Source organism: Podarcis pityusensis (assembly GCF_964106645.2).
Source record: "Podarcis pityusensis genome assembly, chromosome: 15".
NCBI classification, from domain to species: Eukaryota; Metazoa; Chordata; class Lepidosauria; order Squamata; family Lacertidae; genus Podarcis; species Podarcis pityusensis.
Window position 1 is genome coordinate 18454372 of NC_138040.1, and position 21371 is coordinate 18475742.

Consider the following 21371-nt stretch of genomic DNA (forward strand, 5'->3'; position numbering starts at 1 on the left):
GCCAATGCAAAGAGAAGAATATCCTACAAAATTTTGTCAACCAGAGGGCCACATTCCTCTCAGGGCAATCTTCCGAGGGCCACTTACCGGTCGTGGATTGGGCCCAGAGGCAAAGGTGGCTGGGGCAATGGTGCCAATTCTACCTCTGTACAATAGTCACGTTTTTACAGACACTGCTACACGCCTCTCTACCTTCTATAATCCAGTGTTTTCCAATCTTGGGTCTCCAGCTGTTTTGGGACTACAGTTCCCATCATCCCTGACCACTGGTCCTGCTAGCTAGGGACGATGGGAGTTGCAGTCCAACAACAGCTGGAGACACAAGTTTGGGAAACATTGCTCTAATTCATAGAAGCAAGAAACCTTACTGGAGTCCAAGGACACATTCCAGGCAGGCAGAAACACTGAAGGGGGACCTGAAGCAGGGCCAAGCAAGGGAGAATACAGAGGACCAGAGAGGGAGGTTTGGGGGCACATTCAAACCCTGGGCCTGGAGGTTAAGGCTATTGATGGCTACTAGCCACAATGGCTATGCTCTGCCTCCCCAGTTGGAGCCAGTGATGCTTCTGGAAGCCGCAGGAGGAGAGACGGTTCTTGTGTTTGAATTCTGGTTGGGGGTTCCCCACAGGCATCTGGTCGGCCGCTGTGAGAGCAGGATGCTGGGCCGCTGGTCTGATCCAGCAGCCAGGCTCCTTATGTTCCTATAGTCATGCTGGCTGGGACTGACGCATATTGGGAGTCCAAGCACATTTGGGGGGAATGCAATGCTGGCTGCCACTGGGAGCGTGTGCATCAATGCATTCCCAACACTGCATCCCAGTGCGGAATCCAGGGTAAAAAATATGCAGATTGAGGGGTGGGGCTATGCAGATGAAGGGACTGTGCCATGAAAAGAGGGCTTGCATCTTAACAGTCAGGATCTTAGGATTGCAGAGTTGGATGGAACCCTGAGGATCATCTACTCTGGTGTTTTCCAAACTGCCACCACCAGTGTTCCCCAAACTTGAGTCTCCAGCTGTTTTGGGACTACAACTCCCATCCTCCCTAGCTCGCAGGACCAGCCATAAGGGATGATGGGAACTGTAGTTCAAAAACAGCTGGAGACCCAAGTTGGGGAAACACTGATCAAGTGCAACCTGTTGCAATGCAGGGATAAGCAGCTGCCCCATACAGGGATTGAACCTGCAGCCCTGGAGATATCAGCGCCACGCTCTAACCAACTGAGCTGTTCAGGAGACTTAGCCCACTCACGCACCCCAATGGTGTCTTGCTAGCACATCCATAGCTGCCACTGACTTCCAGGAAGAAAGAAAAAGGGGCAAACTGTTGTGTGGGGAGGGGACCCCACAGGAGTTCTGAAGGTGCAATTCCTGCATTGCAAGGGGCTGCTCTAGATGACCCTCTGGGGTCCCTTCCCGCTTGACAATTCTGATTCCAAACCTGCTTTGCTCCCACCCCCCTCGGCTGCTCTTTTTACAGCAGATTCTTACACAAGCATGCTTTGCTAGCCGTAGTACTCTAATGCCTGCATTGGTCCCAAAGGGATTTGTTTACGGGCTGAGTTTAAGAGACCACCCAAGCGGGGAATCTTTTCTTGGCTCCGGATGATCTCATCTCTTGGCCGACCCTCCCTCCCCCATCTCCCCGTCCAGCCACCAAAAAAAGGCTCGTTCCACCGTTGCATAATTGGATCGGCCTAACACACGCTTTGGGCAAGGGGGGTGGGGGCTGCTTGCCTTCCTGAGCAATACCTTTTTCGGGCATCTGGTTTTCTTCTCCCTTGGCCACTGCCACAAAACTAATCACCGGGAGAAATTTAGAAGGCAAGATTCCCTTCCCAACATTGGGAAGGAAGGCGAAAGTGAGAGGCGAGAGAGGTGGTGGTGCAGTGGGTTGGGGTGCCAGACTAGGACCAGGGTTCGAATCTCCCACTCGGCTGCGAAGCTCACTGTTGTGACCTGGGGGGCCAGTCGCTGCCTCCCAGCCTAGCCTACCTCACAGGAATGTTGTGGGGTTAAATGAGGACTAGGACCTGGGAGACTGGAATTCAAGTCCCCCACTCGGCCACAAAGCTCCCTGGGCGTGACCTTGGGGGGCCAGTCGCTGCTTCCTGGCTTAGCCTACCTCACAGGGTTGTCATGGGAATTAAATGATGAGATGGGGAACCACGTACGCCGCCTTGAGTTCCTTGGAGGGGGAAAAAATGTAGGATAGAAAATGTTTCCTGCAGGGCAAGAGGGTGTCGTCATTCAATGCCAGGGCCTATCGTGGGTTTTTGCTTTGTTATTTCTTCATTTATATACAGTTCCGGAGCCCTGTTCGCATCCTGAATAGAACGTAAGATGCGACGGCACATCTGCGCGTGCACGGGTCGCGTTTTGCCACTTCCGCGCATGCGGGTGACATAATTTTGAGCGTCTGCGCATGCACGAGCGGCGAAACCCGGAAGTAACGCACTCCATTACTTCTGGGTTGCCGCGGAGCGCAACCTGAAAGCGCTCAACCTGAAGCACATTCAACTCGAGGTATGACTGTACTGTTGTATGAGGCAGCAGCCGCAGCTTTCAGATATAGAGGTTATCGTCAAAGGCTTAAAAAAAAATTACAGCTCAGTTTGAAAGGTCTCCAAGTTGCTGCGAGTTCCTGAGAGAAGCCGCAGCAATCCTCCTGCCTTGACTCACGCGCAACACCCGCCAAGCTACCCTTCTCACCTGAGCCTGTTCTGAACATCTCTCTGCATCAAAGCCCCCTCCCAGCATCCTGCCACCTTCTTCTCTTCAGACTGTGAACAGAGCATCTCACCTGTTCAAAACTTTATTGTGGACAGAGCCTGGAAGATTCTGAGGTGCTCTATAAGCAACAAGTGGCAACTGCGGCAAAATTCCATCCCTGCCGAATCTATTTAAAGACAATTATGAAAAATGTTGGACGGAAGTGAAAAAAGACTTAGAAATCTGGTCAAATTTAAAGCTTTCACTGCTAGGCCGTATTGCTGCTATAAAAATGAATGTATTGCCTAGAATGTTGTTTCTGTTTCAAACATTGCAAATTGTGGACGAAATGGACTGTTTCAAGAAGTGGCGGAGAGATATCTCTAGATTTGTCTGGCAGGGCAAGAAGCCTAGAATAAAATTTAAAATACTAACAGATGCAAAGGAAAGAGGTGGGTTTGCCCTGCCAGACCTTAAACTTTATTATGAATCAGCAGCTTTTTGCTGGTTGAAAGAATGGCTGCTTCTTGAAAACGCAGACATTTTGGATTTAGAAGGTTTTAATAATGTATTTGGATGGCATGCATACTTGTGGTATGACAAGGTCAAAGCACATAAAGCATTTAAAAACCATATTATCAGGAAAGCATTGTTTAATGTCTGGATAAGATATAAGGACCTACTGGAAAATAAAACCCCAAGGTGGCTGTCACCGATGGAAGCGAAGGCTCAGAAAAAGCTCAATATGGAGGTCAAATGGCCGAAATATTGGGAAATTTTGGAACAAGAGGGAGATAGACTGAAATTGCAGAGTTTTGAGAAATTAAAAAACAAAGTGCGAGACTGGCTTTATTATTATCAGATAATGGAGGCATACAATTTGGACAAGAAAATTGGCTTCCAGGTGGAAAAATCAAAATTAGAAACAGAACTGTTAGAACCCAAAACTAAGATTTTGTCAAAGATGTATAACTTGCTGTTGAAATGGAATACACAGGATGAAACGGTGAAATCTGCTATGATTAAATGGGCACAAGATGTTGGACATAACATAATGATGGCTGACTGGGAACAGTTATGGACCACAGGTATGAAGTTCACGGCATGTAATGCCTTAAGAGAGAATATTATGAAAATGATATATAGGTGGTACATGACACCAGTCAAGCTTGCAAAAATCTATCATTTGCCCGACAATAAATGTTGGAAATGTAAAGAAACTGAAGGTACATTCTTTCACCTTTGGTGGACGTGCCCAAGGATTAAGGCTTTCTGGGAGATGATTTATAATGAAATGAAAAGAGTATTTAAATATACCTTTCTGAAGAAACCAGAGGCCTTTCTCCTGGGCATGGTCGGCCAAATGGTGCCAAAGAAGGACAGAACTTTCTTTATGTATGCTACAACAGCAGCAAGAATACTTATTGCAAAGTATTGGAAGACACAAGATCTACCCACTCTGGAAGAATGGCAGATGAAGGTGATGGACTACATGGAATTGGCGGAAATGACTGGCAGAATCCGAGACCAGGGTGAAGAGTTGGTGGAAGAAGATTGGAAGAAATTTAAAGACTACTTACAGAAATATTGTAAAATTAATGAATGTTAGAATGATGTCAGAATGAAGTTAAGTGGTTTTAGCAGCAATGTCATAAAGGTGTATGCAAAAATGGATGGTTAATAGGTGAGAATCTAAAGCTATAATATATTAAGTTAAAGGACTAAGATAAAAACAAAGAGGGAAAGGAATTGCTAAATTAACCAATGGAATTGGAATACAAAAAAGGGAGGTGAGAGGAGGTCAGGGAAGCAAGGAAATGAAATGTAAGATACGGAAGGATTAATTTGTCTTTAAGTGTTTTTTCTAAAAAAAATTCTATACTTTGTATTTTGTATGTTTTTTCTCTTTTTTCTGTATTTTTCCTTGTCTCTTTTATTTTTAACTACGTAATTTTTTGTTTCTAAAATTTTAATAAATATCATTTTTTAAAAAAAATTTCCATCCCTGCCTTTTCACACACACCCGTCCCTCTGCAACCCTCCTATCATTCAAGTTCCATGTTGCAGGTGAAAAGCATGGGTGCTGGGGGGCACCCAAAGCATGCTGCGAAAAAGCACCCAAGTTGAGCACCCAAACCATGTTGGAAAAAGCACCACCCTGCTCCAGACCCGTTTCGCAGCTGCAGAAACCAAAGGCTGCTGGCTTTGCAGTTCCTCGCCTAATACGGCCTCGCAAGGGACATTTTCTCTGCTGAGTCCCCCTTGAGATTCCAAGCCAAGGCAGGAACTTAGCGTGTGACTCCTTCTCTCTTAAAAAATAAATAAATACCAAGTCCGCATGACCTGAGCCCCAGGCTACCAGGGTCCGGCGCATTAGCAGGCAATGACATTCCTCTCAAAGCCCTTGTGCCTCGTCTCTCTCTGGGTATCAGTTTCCAGCCTGGTCCATCTACTTTTAAGAAGCCCATTTAGGAGATGCGACTCACTCTTCCTGACCCAATTTTCTTTAAAAAGAAAACGGGCATTCCAGCACCTGTCAGCATCCCCTTGACCTCTGTGGTTCTTGGCAACCTACGCCTCAAAGGAGCTCAAATAAGCCAGACCGCTAACACGCTGTCCTTCATCTACCCCAGACGGTTGTCCTCTGGGGCTGTCTGCTGCAGGAGGAGGGCTGGTGGGTCGCTGAGCACCAGAGATGGTCCAGCGCCCAAGGCCCAAACAGTAGGTGAATCAACTAAAGCTTGTGTTGATTGATCCAGTGAATGAACACTGGAAAATGCAGCTTATGTTCCTGCGCCAGACCATCGGTCTGTCCAGGTCAGTACTGCCGGCACCAGTGTTTCCCAAATGTGGGTCTCCAGCTGCTTTTGGACTACAACTCCCATCATCCCTAGCTAGGTCAGATACCTTAGGGCAGGGATGTTTCATCTGGGGAAAAGGCCTTCTCTGCAGGGTCTCTCACTTTGACGGAATTCTCTCCCAAGGGCCTCTAAACTCAGATCTTTTCAGCATCAGGAGAAGGCGTTGTTGGTTATAATCCAATAACTTTAACAACCGAGAAAGGTTTTTCTTAAACATCAGTCTCTTTTATTATTCCTTACATTTTTATTTCTCCTTTCCTCTACAGAGCTCAAGGTGGCATATGTGCTTCTCTTCCCTGTCTATATTCTCACAACAACCCTGTGAAGTAGACCAGGCTGAAGTCTCTTTCATAAAGCTATGATTACTCCTGGATGGAGATTCATGGCTGGCTAACAGTGTGCATCTGACTCTTATCAGCAGGGATGGGCAACCTATGGCCTTTCGGTCGATGCTGGGCTCTTGCCAGATCCAACTATCATGGCCAACAATCAGAGCTGTACTCCAGTAACACCTGGAAGAGCCTGGGTTCCATATGCCTGGTCGAAATAGCTGACTTTGTGGAGAGGACTCTACTATATAATGCAGAAACATGTAGGCAAGAACCTTCTGCCCCTCCAGATGTTGTTGGACTCCAAGTCCCCATGTGTTCCAGCCATCAGGGATGATGGCAGCCCCACTCCTGTTCTACAGGCAAAGCCTACAGAGAGCTGAATGGCCTGACCACTCTCAGCACCGAGTTCAAATCCTCCTCCTCCAGTCGCATGACTTACCTCTGGACCAGGCTCCCAAAGAGCAGTTGCAGGACCTTCTGCATGTTCTCCGTGCACAGCCAGCTCCAGTGATCCACCATAACCAGGCGGAGGAGGTCCAAGGCAACATCCGCCAGTATTGTCTCCGACTCTGCCAAAGTCAAGGCAACATAAAGGTAAGGTAAGTAAACTGCCTTGCACCAGGTGAGGCTGTTTGTCCATCCATCCAGACTAGGGATGGGGAAACCTGTGGCCCTCCAGGTACTGCAGTGCTACAACTCCCATCATCCCCAACCAATGGCCAAGCTAGTGGGACTTATTGGGAGCTGGGAGTCCAACAACATCTAGAGGGCCATAGGTTCCCCATCCCTGTGCTAAACCACAGTTTACTGTGAAAAGAATCAGCTGCAGCAAGTGTCCAGCTTTAACACTCCTTTCCATCTGGAGAGCCAGTGTGGTGTAGTGGTTAAGAGCGGTAGTCTCGTAATCTGGGGAACCGGGTTCCCGTCTCCGCTCCTCCACATGCAGCTGCTGGGTGACCTTGGGCCAGTCACACTTCTTTGAAGTCTCTCAGCCCCACTCACCTCACAGAGTGTTTGTTGTGGGGGAGGAAGGGAAAGGAGAATGTTAGCCGCTTTGAGACTCCCTAGGGTAGTGATAAAGCGGGATATCAAATCCAAACTCTTCTTCCATCTACTGGGAGAACTTCATAAACTTCCAGTTTGAGTTAAGGCCAGCTTTTGTGTTGTCCAAACCTGACTTAACAATGCCTGAAACAAGTCAACCTAGTTGATATGAACCTAGTTTGTTTCGACAAACCATAGTTAATGTTCAGTACCTTTTAGGATTTGAACAACGCAGTAAACCATGGCTAGCTGAAACTGCAAGCGAAAGCTTCCGAACCGCTTGCAGCTATGGCCATGGGAAGAATGCAGCTCACACCAACTTGCTCTCATCAAGCTAAATTATGCTTCAGTGCAGGAGTAGAGAAGCATTTTTTTATCGATATGCATCTTTGTGTTCTCCTTCTCACAGGCGAGGTCTCTCTCTCTCTCTCTCTCTCTCTCTCTCTCTGTGTACACCTCTTGGGGGCAACCTTCTGGGGGCTGCCAGCCAGGGTAGACAATATTGAGCTAGATGGACCAATGGCCTGACTCCAAGTAAGCCACCATCAGGACAGCTCTGTACCAGCTCTCAGGCTATTGTGAGTCACCTGTCAGCAGCGGGTGGACCCAGAAGCAAACGTGAGCGGCGCAACAGATCCAGCGCTTATCTATCCATTGCAACCAAGCAAATGAAATAAATTTCCCCTCTCCATCCATCCACTCCAGCAAGCAGCCCCATCACAGCTCAAGGGGACATTCCAGCCAGTCAGGAGGAGGATATGGAGCAGGGCCAATGAGGAGCATGACTGCAGCTCCCAGCATTTCTTGGAGGGACAGAGGGACCGGCTATCAAGCAGCCTTAAGTCAGCGTTCAAACTATGCCATTAATTTGCTATGGCTGCCCATTCCCCATTTCCTCTGTTCCTTTAATTCATGGTGGTCCGCTGCCACCTTGTGGTAGCATCCTGAGTCAGCTGCGGAGACCATCATCCACAGAGCAAACAGCCCTGTTTTAATGACTTTGTTGCTCATCACAGCATAAGACAATTTCAGGATGGGAAGGGATTCAGGGGAAAGGGTTGAATGTTGGAGGAGCAGAAGGCCAGGCCTCCTGAGAAGCAGCGTCCAACTGGGATCCAGCTCTACGTTTTGGCTTCAATTACCCAGCTTTGACTCTCTTCTTCCCCGCCCACTAAGGTAAAGGTAAAGGGATCCCTGACCATTAGGTCCAGTCGTGGCCGACTCTGGGGTTGCGGCGCTCATCTCGCTTTATTGGCCGAGGGAGCTGGCGTACAGCTTCCGGGTCATGTGGCCAGCATGACTAAGCCACTTCTGGCGAACCAGAGTAGCACACGGAAACGCCGTTTACCTTCCCGCCGGAGTGGTACCTATTTATCAACTTGCACTTTGACATGCTTTCGAACTGCTAGGTTGGCAGGAGCAGGGACCGAACAACAAGTCCTAGGCTCTGTGGTTTAACCCACAACGCCACTCGTGTCCCTCCCCGCCCACTAGGCCACTCCAAAAGGTCAGCAGAAGAGAACAGGTTCACATTCCGGACATCTCTGGAAAACCACATCCCAGGCATTTCTCCAGAAGAGCCTTCCCCTCCAGAATATTCTAACCCTGATGACCCGGTAAGAGCTGTTTGACAGGGGAACAGACTCCCTTGGAATGCTGTGGACTCTCCCTCCTCAGAGGTTTTTCAGCAGAGTTTGGATGGCTATGGGTCTCAGGTGCTTTAGTTGAGATTCTTGCATTGTAAGGGGCTGGACTAGATGACTCTCAGCCTCCCTTCCAACTCTACAATTTTATGATTCTTACATGCTCCACAATTAACTCAGGAGAGCAGGGCCTTTAATGTGACTGGCCCTGTTCTGCGGAACAGCATCCCTGCTGAGATATACAACAGGTGCCTGCTCTCCGTTGCTTCTGCAAACAACTGAGGACATTTTTGTTCCGAGAGGATTTCCCAGCCAGATGAATGGGTCTCTGCCATGGGTGTCCGCTTCGCATGGTCTTTAAATGTATCTGTTGTCATTTTCTGTGTTGTTTTTAACAGAGTTAAAGCTGTGTTTTTTTTGTAATTTGTACATTGCCTGGAAAGCAATTCAGTAATAATAGTGTTCTAAGTTGGGGGGAGGGAGGAATCCTCTAAACCCTAGAAATTATTAAATGGTAGGATTTTGATTAATTGGAGTATTGAAGGGAAGATTACAGGCCAGTGGAAAAAGGCAGGCTAAGTTTCCTTCCCAAGCCTGGGCCTCACCTGGAATAGAGGCATTAAAATGACAAAAGGTGTTGATGACCCATCTGAGAGGAATTCTTGGGCCTGGGCAGACAGAAGGTTATCAAGGTAACTGGATGTGAAGTAACAGGAAAAGAGATTCTTTAGCAAGTTGTGCTGGGAAGAAGAGGGGAGAGGAAAAAAGACTGAGATCCATCTTGGGCAGGCTGGCTGGAGGCAGGCTGGCTGAGATGCCTTGGACTCCCAGTCTATAGAATTAAACTAAATAACAAAAATCAAAAAGTTTAAGGAAAAAATTAGCCTAGAATTGAACAAAGCCTTAACTGGATGCCAGCTACAAACCTCGTTTCACTGAACTATTCAGTTTCCTCAGAAGGAAATAGAGAAATCATAAACCTTAAATGATTTTAAGCAAACTCAAGAACAGGACTGAAACGCTTCCCTGAGTTTACAAAAAAGGTATGAAAACCTCAATGACATGTTTCAGACATAGCCCTATTTGAAGAAAGCCAAGCAATAGTAATAAGGAGTTGAGGACTCGGCTGTGAAAACTCTAGTACTGCCTTTACAAAAAGGTTTTTAAAAAACTTACAAAGGAATATGAGATAAGCTGTTTTAGATTTTAAACAAACTCAGAAACAGGGCTGAAACGCTCCTAACTGCTGATGTTAAAGAAAGGGTGAAAGAATTTTTAAAGGGACAGGCCATCTAGTTCAAACAAAGGGTGGGATTTCTAAGGTTTGTAAAGAATAACAAGAGTAATATTAAATAGAGTTGTAAGAAATTATTATAAGAAGGAACTAAAGTCAATATAAGAATTGAGACCTGACGGAATTAAGGAACCAAATCTAAAAATCCAATACATTTCTTTCTGTAGTAATTTCTAGTTGATTACTTCTCGTTTCAGGGATTTTCATGGCATTTCATTTGTTTTGTGCAATTTCTTGGTTCTGTGACTGTCTTTTTTCTATTGGACTCCCAGTCTAGCTGCACTGCCGTGGGGAACAAGCCCTGCTTGAGACGACCATGCTGCAAGATTTGAACACCCTCCATGCAGACTGAAGGTGTAACTAGGTGGATAAATCATATTTCTTAAAGCTACAACAGTCTTCACCGCAAAGCAGCACAGACCTTGGCGGAGGGTCAAGATGCCTGGAATGCCATGCATGGCTTGGCGGGGATTGGGGTGGCCAGTTAACAATAGTACGAGGCGAAACAGGAACAGAGCACAGGTTAGATTTTTTACCAGGATTGCTGCTGCCCTCTGCTGGCTGCTGTGGTGCCTTCATGGGCTTCCCGATGTCCAAACTGGATGCACATCTAAAGGCATTAGGATCTCTGTCTCCCTCGCCCTCTGGGCTCTCGTCAAACACGGCCTCCATCAGCTTCTCCTGCTTCTGGATGAAGGACTCCATCCTTGCCAGAGACAGGAACTCTGAGACCTGAGAGAAGAAGGAGCCGCTCACTGCCATAGTCGCTGCCTCTCTGCCTACCTCTCAGGGTTGATGTGAGGATAAACGCAGGAAGGAGTGAACCACATGCCCCACTTGGAGCTCCTTAGGGGGAAGGCAGGAGAGATATGTAGCAAATCGTAACAACGGGGCTCCTTTGAGAGTCAGGGCAGGATAGAAATCGAATATGAAATGGCTGGAATGTGGATAACAACGGGGGGAAATATTTCACACAGAACTATGAAGACGAAAGTTTGAACAGACCAGTGGTTGTAAACATAAATGAAAATTAAGTGAAGGATTAACATCGGAATGGTTAATTGACTAATTATGAAATGCAATGTGCTATTAGATGATTAGCACTCCGCAAAATTCAGAGCATGGGAAGTCACCCAAAGATATATAATTTGGCAATATATTTGGCTTTTTTATTGTAATTTGGAATGTTTTAATGTGGTTATTACTGGATTATTAAAATGGAAAACTCAATAAATATTATTACCAAAAATTGAAATTGAATAAATAGAAATAAATTAAATGAAAAACAATGGCAACAACTCAGTCCTGCCCGCTGAAGTGACTCAGTGGGGTGGCTCCTGCGGGGAGCCCGGATTCATGGATAGCTCAGTTGGTTACAGCATGGTGCTGATAATGCCAAGGTAGCAGGTTCGATCTGCGTAAGGGACAACTGCGTATTCCTGCATTGCAAGGGGTTGAATTGGACGATCCCCAGGGTCCCTTCTAAACTCTACACTTCTATGATTCAGATTTCCTCGGGCATGTGTGCACACTTACAGCGGTGCCTTCCTTGAAAGAATATGCAATCTTCTCCTGCGCTCCAGGCACGTTCAGGACCGGAGCAATTTTGCTGGATGCAAATCTCAGCCTAGGCCTGCGAAAGAGAAAACCCCAGAATTGTTATTTACCTGTTATAACCCGTTTTGCTTCCAAAGAGCTCAAGGCTGGCTCACACAGGCAGGCTCCTTGACTTAACTATTGGTAGCTGAATGCGTGAACTCCACTGTACCCAAAGTTATTTTACATAACATCATAAAGGCAAGAGGAGTAAAAATAGAAGGTAATAATAATAAAGTTCTTAAAAAGAATGACTAGCATAAAATATATTCCAATGCACCTAGTCCCCTTTTCAAGTCATTTAACCCAGTGACCAACAACATTCACTCTCACACAAATATTTCCACATGCCCTGAGTGAAGGAGTGCTTTACCTGTCCTGAATCTCCTAGCAATTAATTTCATTGGGCAATCCCAAGTTCTAGTACGGCCTGGATAGTTTAGCTGGTTAGAGCGTGGTGCTGATAATGCCAAGGTTGTGGGTTCTATCCCCCTATGGGACAGCTGCGTATTCCTGCATTGCATGGGGGTCGACTAGACGATCCTTGGCATCCCTTCAAACTCTACAATTCTGTGATTTTATTATGTCTCCTAGATTGTAAGTCCAAAAACACAAGACTGATTTGGTTTTCTTAAAAAAAATCTGTGTACAGTGCCTAAGGATTTTTATGCGTTTTATAAGGACACAACCGCAAGATTAGCAAATTGAGCAGTCATATGTGTGCACTTACATTGATGTGCTTTAGAGAAAAGGTACACACACCTCATTACTATTGAGTTGAACCTTCAAGAATCATAGAAAAATCCTGCTAATGAAATGTTACCGAGGCACCTACACAAGGCAGCAACAGGAACAAGCCCGGGGTAGTGACCAAAGGCCAGAAAAATAGGGTCTATTCCCAATTGTGGCATCATGTAGGGTGGTCATCAAAACAAACAAACAAACAAATATCACCAAAACAAACAAGCAATAGGACACTGATTGATATGTACAAAGGAAAACGTAGCTGAAATCTTTACTATAATTTAAATCAGTGGTTTTTCCAGGGCCCTTTGGTTCCGTAAACTCATTCCCAGTGCCCCCTACCCTACCTTATAAAAATCATTATTCAAAATAGTGTTTTGCATGACCCACAACCTGCTTGCTCAATCTGTTGTTCAGGTACTAGCACTCGATGAGCAAATTCCCAACTATGATAGATTTAATTTAGCAGACCCCAAAATAGCCCCAAGGTGACTTACAATAGTTTAAAAGATAGAAAACGGAACTCAGCACACTATCATAACCATTCTTGAAAACTCTCTGTTTTCAGGGTTATCTTTAAACTGGAAAGATTTTGAAACAGGTGCTGCCTTCAAACATAAGGCTTTTGTGTGGACCCAGAACCAGCCTAGCTAACACTGCAATCTGCAAGGAAGCAGTTTCAGCCCCCTGATATATTCATTTTGCATTTTCTGCACCTGTTTCCATCTGCGAAATATGCTTTCTGGTATGGGGGTGTCCAGAGCTTCATTCAAAATACAGCAGATATACAGCTGGGGGCTCCTTCTGAAGGACACTGAATAGTACACACCGCACAGCTTTTGGAAGGGCAATTTAAAAGCAGGATTTCCCAAACACCCAGACACACATCTGATAACTGCAAAATCCGCTGTCAAGTCTATGGCTGTGGGGAAATTTGATTTATTTGGAAGGGGTCTACTGGCTTCCTAGACAAAGCAAGAAGTCTGTTGATTGCTAAGGAATGTTCTTTCCTGCCAAGATTTCTCTAGTTTTGGAAGAATGCAATTCCCCCCATTGGATTGCTTTCCTGAAGAGAAATCTCTTTCCAGGAAGAAGGAAAAATGCTACAGATACCAGCACAGGGATGACAACACTCCTAATTCCAGCAAAGACTCAGCGACGGCCTCAATCGACCTGCACATGTTCAGTAACGGCAAACACTGACTGCCAACTAACCAGCTACTCCTCCAGATAAAGGAGCCGAGTGTCCGCTGGCTTTCACGACTGATTGCCTCCGAACAACATGTGGCGCTCGGTGGAAAACTCAGGATAGGATCCTTTTGTGCGGCCAAAAATATAACCTTGCACAGCTTGGTTTCTGCACTCAACAAGTGCCAGTTTAATCATTCAGCCAAGTCAAGTGCTAAAGACATTCCTGGATGCAGGGTGGTCCAACGCGTGGCCCAAGGACTATATGCGGCCCTCAGTGTCTTTCTGGTGGCCTTGGGTAACATTTGATGCGCCCGCCCCCCCAGCCCTTCCACTGTTTTCCTAAAGCTGGTTTAAAGTGGTGCTTGGCTTTGGGAAGGAAGCATGAGGCCTCTAACAGTGTCCAAGAGTCCTCCAGCCTTCTTCCCAAAACCTAGTGAGCACTTTGGGACTGAGGGTGGGAGGGCTGTGGGGGTGGACATACTCTTTTCGGTACCTTATGGAACTAAGCTGCAAGTCCAGGTTCAGACGGCATGCTAGGCCAAGCTACGGTTTCCCTTGGGGTGGCAAAGCAGCACAATGGCCGCAGGGGAGCAAACTGGCTGCAATCCCATCCCAAGGGAGTCCACCCAAAATAATAATAATAATAATAATAATAATAATAATAATAATAATAAATTTATACCCCGCCCATCTGGCTGAGTTTCCCCAGCCACTCTGGGTGGCTCCCAATCGAGTGTTAAAAACAATACAGCATTAAATATTAAAAACTTCCCTAAACAGGGCTGTCTTCAGTTGTCTTTTAAAGATAAGATAGCTACTTATTTCCTTCACATCTGAAGGGAGGGCGTTCCACAGGGTGGGTGCCACTACCGAGAAAGCCCTCTGTCTGGTTCCCTGTAACCTCATTTCTCGCAATGAGGGAACTGCCAGAAGGCCCTCGGCGCTGGATCTCATGGGGCAGTGAACGATGGGGGTGGAGACTCTCCTTCAGGTATACAGGACCAAGGCCATTTAGGGCTTTAAAGGTCAGCACCAACACTTTGAATTGTGCTCAGAAATGTACTGGTCCCGGCGGCCACTCCGTGGTTTGGCTCAGTATGATGTGTGAACCAGGCCAAAAATTCTGGGTGCATCATCTCATCTCTGGGGCCTGCTTTCTCCTTGAGTTCCCATGCAGGCAATTCCACCCCATACCTCTGTAGTCTGAAGTGTTAAAACTAGTGAACTTGAAATGCTTAGCGGTTTTCTCACACAAACTCTCTTGGTCGTGCTTATATAGTGACATCTAAAGGAGTATCCACTCAGAACGAAGGTCAATGTTCAAAGCTGATGGGAGGATTGGCCCCCAGTGGCACCCTTACTTGCTAGCCTTCTTCCCTTCGTTCTGGGGTTTCCCGTCCACCTCTGCCTCACTGAGCTCTTCCGTTGGGCTCTGCGGCTCAGACCGGGGGAAGGCCGTTTTCAAAGTGTCCACAATGGCGTTCATCACAATCTGCAAGAAGGATGGGGAAAAGAGGAGAGGGGCGTTCAGCTAAAAAAGGGATCACAGGAGACCTTCTGACATTGCCAGGGCCAAAGTTCTGCTCTCTCCATTTTCGCACAAAATGGTTTAAATCACAGGTTGGCAAACTAAGGCCCGGGGGCCGGATCCGGGCCAATCGCCTTCTAAATCTGGCCCGCGGACGGTCCAGGAATCAGCATGCTTTTACATCAGTAGAATGTGTCCTTTTATTTAAAATGTGTCTCTGGGTTATTTGTGGGGCCTGCCTGGTGTTTTTACATGAGTAGAATGTGTGCTTTTATTTAAAATGCATCTCTGGGTTATTTGTGGGGCATAGGAATTCGTTCATATTTTTTCCAAAATATAGTCCTGCTCCCCACAAGGTCTGAGGGACAGTGGACTGGCCCACTGCTGAAAAAGTTTGCTGACCCCTGGTTTAAATGTATGGAGCCAATCTTGGGTTATTTGAACAGGATTTATTGCTCTTTTTAATGTTTTGCATTTGTGCTTTGAGCACCCTTACCTTGTCAATCCTGGAGACCACAAAGGGCTTTTTAACGAAGGCGATCCTGGCGTCTGTGTTCAGGGCCAGGAATTCTTGCATTTCCTCGCTGTTGGCAATCTCAGGAATAGCGCACAGTTGCTGGAAGAAGAAGAAGAACGCTCTCGCGGTCAGTTTAGAAGCACGCTTGGGCAGACTTTAACCAGGGTTAGCCATAGCCATAGCCACAAACAGCGCTGGAAACAAGTAGAAGGTCCCTAAACACTGGTCTATTGTAAATGTAATGTAAAACAGCAAATGGTGCCTCAGCCCTGCACTACCTGGTTTACATGTGGGTTGCTGACCCCTGGTTTAAAATGACTGAACCATGACCCTACCCAGTCTCCTTGGCAAGGTTTATTTAAAAAGTAAAATAAACCTGCTAAGAGAAATTATGTGGCAGGAGAGGAGAGAAGAGCCTTCACCTTCAAGAATGACTCCAAGAGGCTTTTCCTGGCTTCTACTTTATCTGTGTCCATGTTACCAAAAGGAAGGTCGGGAAAGATCTTCTTTGGACCTTTAATATCTGGAAGGTAGAAAAAAAATGAAGAAGGGGAAAAAACACCTTATTGCAATGCAACATTAATCCCATTAGCTTATTTGTTGCATTTATTTATTTAAATATTGGTGTGCTGCTTTTCCAAGGAAAAGCAATTTACAACAACAAAAACACAACTGAAGATTTTAAAGAACGTAACTCAAACACAACAGAGGAACAGCCACAAAAAAACCCAAAAAACGATACCAAAAGAAGTTTTATCAAGCAAAGCCCTTACAGCTCTGGTTACTAATAGTAAAGATAAATAAAGAAGCTGGTTATTTTCTTTTGGGGAGGGGGGAAACAGTGAGGAGAGGAAGAGAGGTGTGGCAGGCAAATGTTATGTGTGAGTTTTGCGGGCAAGAGTTCAAATTCCATCTTTGGTGGTTAATTAACATTATCCATCACTCTCAGTCCGTGACATGAGATTTTGCGGAAGTGCAGAATTTATTTTCTCCATTTGAACTTACATCCTGCCACATTTCAACACCTTGGGTGGATAACATGATGCTAATTGTACTACTTTATCCCTTGTTATCACGAGACAGCTTGATTATTATTTTTAGGTGCTATACCGCCTTCTGGAAGATACACAGAATCAGGCTCTGGATAGTCTCCAGGAGAAGAGAATTGCAAAAGATTATTGAGCTAGATGGACTCAGCATAGGACAGTTTCCTAAGTAAAAGGATGGTCAGCAATAACACTTTGTGCATGCCTTTGAGTACCAGATTGGTACAGGAGTGGTGTACCAATCCCTGCTGGTCCCAAAGCACAAAGCAGAAATAAGAATGTTTCAGTGACCAGAAAAGGTTGGTGGGTCTTCATTAGGAGCTTGGGAGTCATTTTGGACTCACAGCTGTCCATGGAGGCGCAGGTCAAGGCCGCAACGTTATATGCACTCAACTGAAATTAAACAGGAGACTTGCCTAGGGCCACCCTATGAAAGAGCTCCTGCAGAAAGCAAGACTCAGCACTAACTTTTAATGAACTTCCGCAGGTCTGGCTTCTCCTCCAGCCTCGTTTGTAGGTTCAAGAACTCTCGATATCTCCGGTTCACGGTGTGGTAAGCTACCTGCTGGAGGCCACTGGCATTTTCACTGTCCAAAGTCGTCTCATACTGCGGGGGAAAGAGAAGACCACACGTTACCAAAGGAAACCACGCGTAGCCAAAGACTAGACGTAAGAATTTTCATGCCACTGGATACTTTCTACATGAAAACACAGGAGACATGAGGGTCCAGAAGGAAAGCAGGGGTGGCGAGCTGGATCCAGACAACCCAATCTGTATTCCCCCCCAACTCCCCATCAGTGTTAGAAACTCAGATATGTAAGCTAGACCCCAAATGGCTCCTTAGAGGAGCAGCGAAGAACGCTATAATTATTGCAGCTTGTCTTCACTTACCGCACCCCACTGCCCCGCTCAGAGTTATGAATGGTCTGTGTCACCATTAAGAAAAAAGAGGTAGGAATAGGCCTACCAATGTCCCTGGATAAAGCAACTTTTCCTCTTTCAGAGCTCTCCAATCTTGGTTCCCCATATGTTCTTGGACTACGGCCTCCACTGTTCCCAGGCGGCATGGACAATGGGAGCTATGAGCCCAACAACATCAGGGAACCCAAGGCCTGCTCTAGAGAATAGACCTTTCAAGACTTACAAAAACATTAGAAAAATGCTTGCGACCGACATGCAGGTGCAACATATTCTGCTTCCTGGCTCTGTGGGACAGCTCAGTCAGTACACCATGAGACTCCTAAACTCAAGGTTGTGGGTTCCACACCCCCATGTTGGCCCAAAGATTCCTGCATTGCAGGGGGTTGGACTAGAGGACCCTCGTGGTTCCCTTCCAACTCTTAGGATTTTACGATACCACAAAGAGACGAGCAACTGAGTTACCTTCACAGTATACAAGGTGTAGGGGTGGAATCCTGTCCCGCTGTGCTCTCGGGTAGTGATGGTGCCAGTTATGCGCAGGTTTTGGATGACGACAGGCCCATCGGGGCTGCTGAGCGGCTCAAAGCTGAAGGTGCCCAAGGGGGCAGTGGGGGACGAAGACAGCAGCCCCGGCAGCTGGGCAAGGTCTTGAGGGCTGTGGGCCAGGCTTTCAGAAGCCACCAGCTCCTTGTCCAGGTAGGACGGCCGCCTGAGGAAGGTCTTCTCCGAGTCCTCCAAAAGAGCCGTCAGCGAAGCCAAGGTCTCCTCCTTTTCCTCGGCAGCCTCGATCTGGATGTCGGGGCAGGGGCTCAAGGAGGGGATTCGGGGCCTCATTTCGGAGCTGGACCCGGCAGCATACTCTGAGTACCTGCCCTTGGCGCCCAGGCCATCCTCTTGAAACAAGCTCTCAGCTCCCTCCAGGGCGGCGAGGGACTCCACAAGGAATTCCTCCCGGGGCATGAGCCCTGCAGAGTCCTTTCCTACTTCGGACACGGGAGACTCAACTTCCAGGTCTTCGCAGGGGAAGAAGGACTCCAGGGTATCAGGCTGGAGGCAGGGCACGGAAGAGGTGCTAACTCTCCTACTATCCAAGTCAGCACTCAGCTCTCTGCTGAAAGGCTCCTTCCACTCCAAGCCGTCAAGCGCGTCTCCGATCGACGGCTCAGAATTCGGGGAAACTGCCCTGTTCTCCGGGGCGGCTTCCGACAGAAAGGCCAGTGGCAATGAACTGGGTACCGCAGGCTGGCTTGGAGAAAGGGCTTGCGCCGTCTCCGGCTTCTCATTCCCTCCGGCAGCTTTGATCTTGGAGAAAATCCCAATCAGCAGCAGGTTGAGCCAGTCTGGGTCCGCCATTTTGTTGATCATGGGCAGCAGCACGTTGCAAGTCACCAACTCCACCACCACAAAGCGCCCAGTCCTGGTCTCCAGGTGCGGCTCAGGCACCAGAACGCGCAGGAGCAAGTCCACGATGCGCCGAGCATAATCGACCTCGCTGGCGGGGCTCTGGACAGCCACGTGGGGGTCTGACAGTTCTGAGTACGCTCGCCATAGGTGATGGGCCCTCTGGGCAGGGTCTCCAGAGCTCTGCCCCATCTCCGCTTTCTCCCGGGCTTTCTTGTAAGTCTGAAGGTGGCAACCTCCAAGCAGGAGCAGCTTCTGGGTCAGAGCCTGTTTGTCTATCAAGGACATCCGCCTCTTGAGCTCCACAGCCAGGCCCATCATGGCCTTTTTCACCTCGTCCTCGAAGCCCCGCTCGCTGCTCACCGACCGATACCAGGAGGACACGAAATCCCGAACGATCTTCCCTATCATGCCCTCGATCTCCTTGTCCAGCTGCTGCTCCGCGTCGGGGTTTGGAGGGCTGCTCTCTAGGAGGAGGAACCTCTCCAGGTGGACTCTGCTGCTGGTCCCAATCACCGCCTGGGAGCCCAGCCAGCCACCCAGCACCGCCAGCAGCCCCGAGAGGATGCAAAGCAACCAGACGTTGACCAGCAAGTGGACGACCAGCAGCCATCCCAGCACGGCCCCCACGGCTAGCAGCTTCCGGCTGCCCGTCATGTCGCCCAAGCCAGCACCCGGATCCCGGATCCTTAGCATTTTCTGTCTCACCCACCCAACTTCTTCCTATTTAATAAAATAGCATGGCTCTCTTTGGCTAGCGAAGGCTTGGATTTAAATAGGCATGCTTATTATTTTCAACATTAGTGCTCACATATTTACGGCAGCGTGGATGCTGCGATTGCCAGAGCAAAGGCTTATTAGTTCAGCCACTTCTTTCCAGTGAATAAAGCATTGCTATCAAAGAAAGCTCACCCAAGCTGGATTTAAAGAAGCATTTCTTTCGATTATTATTATTGTTATATTCGCTAATAGATTTAAAGCAGCAGGGAGCCTGCAAGTACCATCTAGCTTCAGGGCAAAGCCTTATTTAAGCTGCCAGGAAAGGCTGTGACAAGCCAAGCGGAGCACGGGGGAAAGTTGCAAGGCAAAGAAAAAGGACAAGAAGAAGAAGCACGCAAGCCGCAAATGCAAAGCGTCCTCTCCCGCGCTCGGTATTTGCGAGGTAGCAAACGGCTCTCGTAGAAAGAACTCCCCGAACTTCTTCCCCCCTTGAAGCAACCCCGGGGAAGGTGGCGATGGGAGGGCTGCTGGTTTTCGCGAAGACCGACGAGGCTGCCTTCCTGCGCAGCTAGACGTCCAACGCCGCCTCTCTCTCTCCCCGCTTCGCTTTGCAGCGCGCAGAGCCTGTCCCTGGCGCGCGGCAGGTCAGTCCCGGGGGCTCCCCAAAGCGCGCGCCCAGCTTCTCGCCGCGCCGGCCCGCCCGGGTCAAGGCGGCGCAGGCAGGGCGGCGCAGGAAGGCTCCGAGTCCCGGCCGGGCTTCCGGGCGCTTCCTGGGTCTCGCTGCTAAAGAGGCGTCCGGACAGCGAGGCGGAGCGGCAGAGCCACGGCGGAGGCGGCAGCAGTGCCATCTGGCGACCGACGCCCGACGCTGGGAAGGTCCGCTCCAAACCATACACATTTTTCATTCAAATACACGTGTGTGTGTGTGTGTGTGTGTGTGTGTATGTGTTTGTTTGTTTATCCATATATATAGATGGTTTGGAGGGGACCTGTCCTTCGGCTTAAAATAGAATAGAAGAATTGTGTGTGTGTGAAAGAGAGTTGTAAAATTGTATATATATAATATGCATTTGATTTCATATCGGTAAGATGTCAAGAAAGAGCCTGCAAAAGTAGTCAGGCTCAACTCCTTGTTAAGTTAGTGTCTCCAGTCAAAGGTATGTTAAGCATCTCTTTGCAAGACTAAAGAGTGCAGGAGGTGACGGATTGCCCCAGAAAGTACTAGCTGCAGCCAGCTAACTTAGGCAAAAGGGGGCAGGTTTTATGCCCTCCCTTGACTGGAGGTGCGTGTAAATATGAGTGTAAAAGAGCAATAGAACAGGGGTCCTCTTAGCTGGGGCTGGGAAGAGGCAAAGAAGCTTGGCTTGTAAGGTAAGGTAAAAGGTAAAGGACCCCTGGATGGTTAAGTCCAGTCAAAGGCGACTATGGGGTTGCGGCACTTATCTTGCTTTTCAGGCCGAGGGAACCGGCGTTTGTCCACAGACAGCTTTCCGGGTCACGTGGACAGCTAAACGGCTAGAATTGTAGAGGGTCATCTAATTCACCCCAGCAGCGCAGAAATCTTTCACCCCCCGGTGGGGCTCTAACCCGCAACCCTGAGATTAAGAATCTCATGCTCTACAGAGTGAGCTATCGCAGCTGGGATATGTGTGTAGGCAGGTGCTCCCCCCCCCCCCAATCATGTAAATAAAAATACTTAACTAACTGACCAATTGTGTTGCAGATAACTCGGTTCTGCCTCCCCTTCAACATAATGCCTGCCCGCCCCCATAAATCCTGGCCTCACCCATGCATATATCACACTTTCCCCCTTGACAGACT

General features: G+C 47.8%; 1 protein-coding gene across 1 annotated transcript in view; it reads right to left on the bottom strand.

Moving 5' to 3' along the window:
• SNX19 (sorting nexin 19) overlaps positions 1 to 20316 on the bottom strand; it is a 41838-nt gene extending 21522 nt beyond the window's left edge. The window contains exons 1-8 of the mRNA XM_080983418.1: positions 17892 to 20316; positions 16976 to 17114; positions 15884 to 15984; positions 15441 to 15560; positions 14778 to 14908; positions 11422 to 11518; positions 10422 to 10617; positions 6344 to 6473 (exon numbers count right to left, since the gene is read on the bottom strand). Of these exons, the coding sequence (XP_080839544.1) occupies positions 6344 to 6473; positions 10422 to 10617; positions 11422 to 11518; positions 14778 to 14908; positions 15441 to 15560; positions 15884 to 15984; positions 16976 to 17114; positions 17892 to 19526 (2549 nt within the window). The 5' untranslated portion in view covers positions 19527 to 20316. The remainder of the gene's footprint in view (positions 1 to 6343; positions 6474 to 10421; positions 10618 to 11421; positions 11519 to 14777; positions 14909 to 15440; positions 15561 to 15883; positions 15985 to 16975; positions 17115 to 17891) is intronic.
• Positions 20317 to 21371: the final 1055 nt, after the last annotated feature.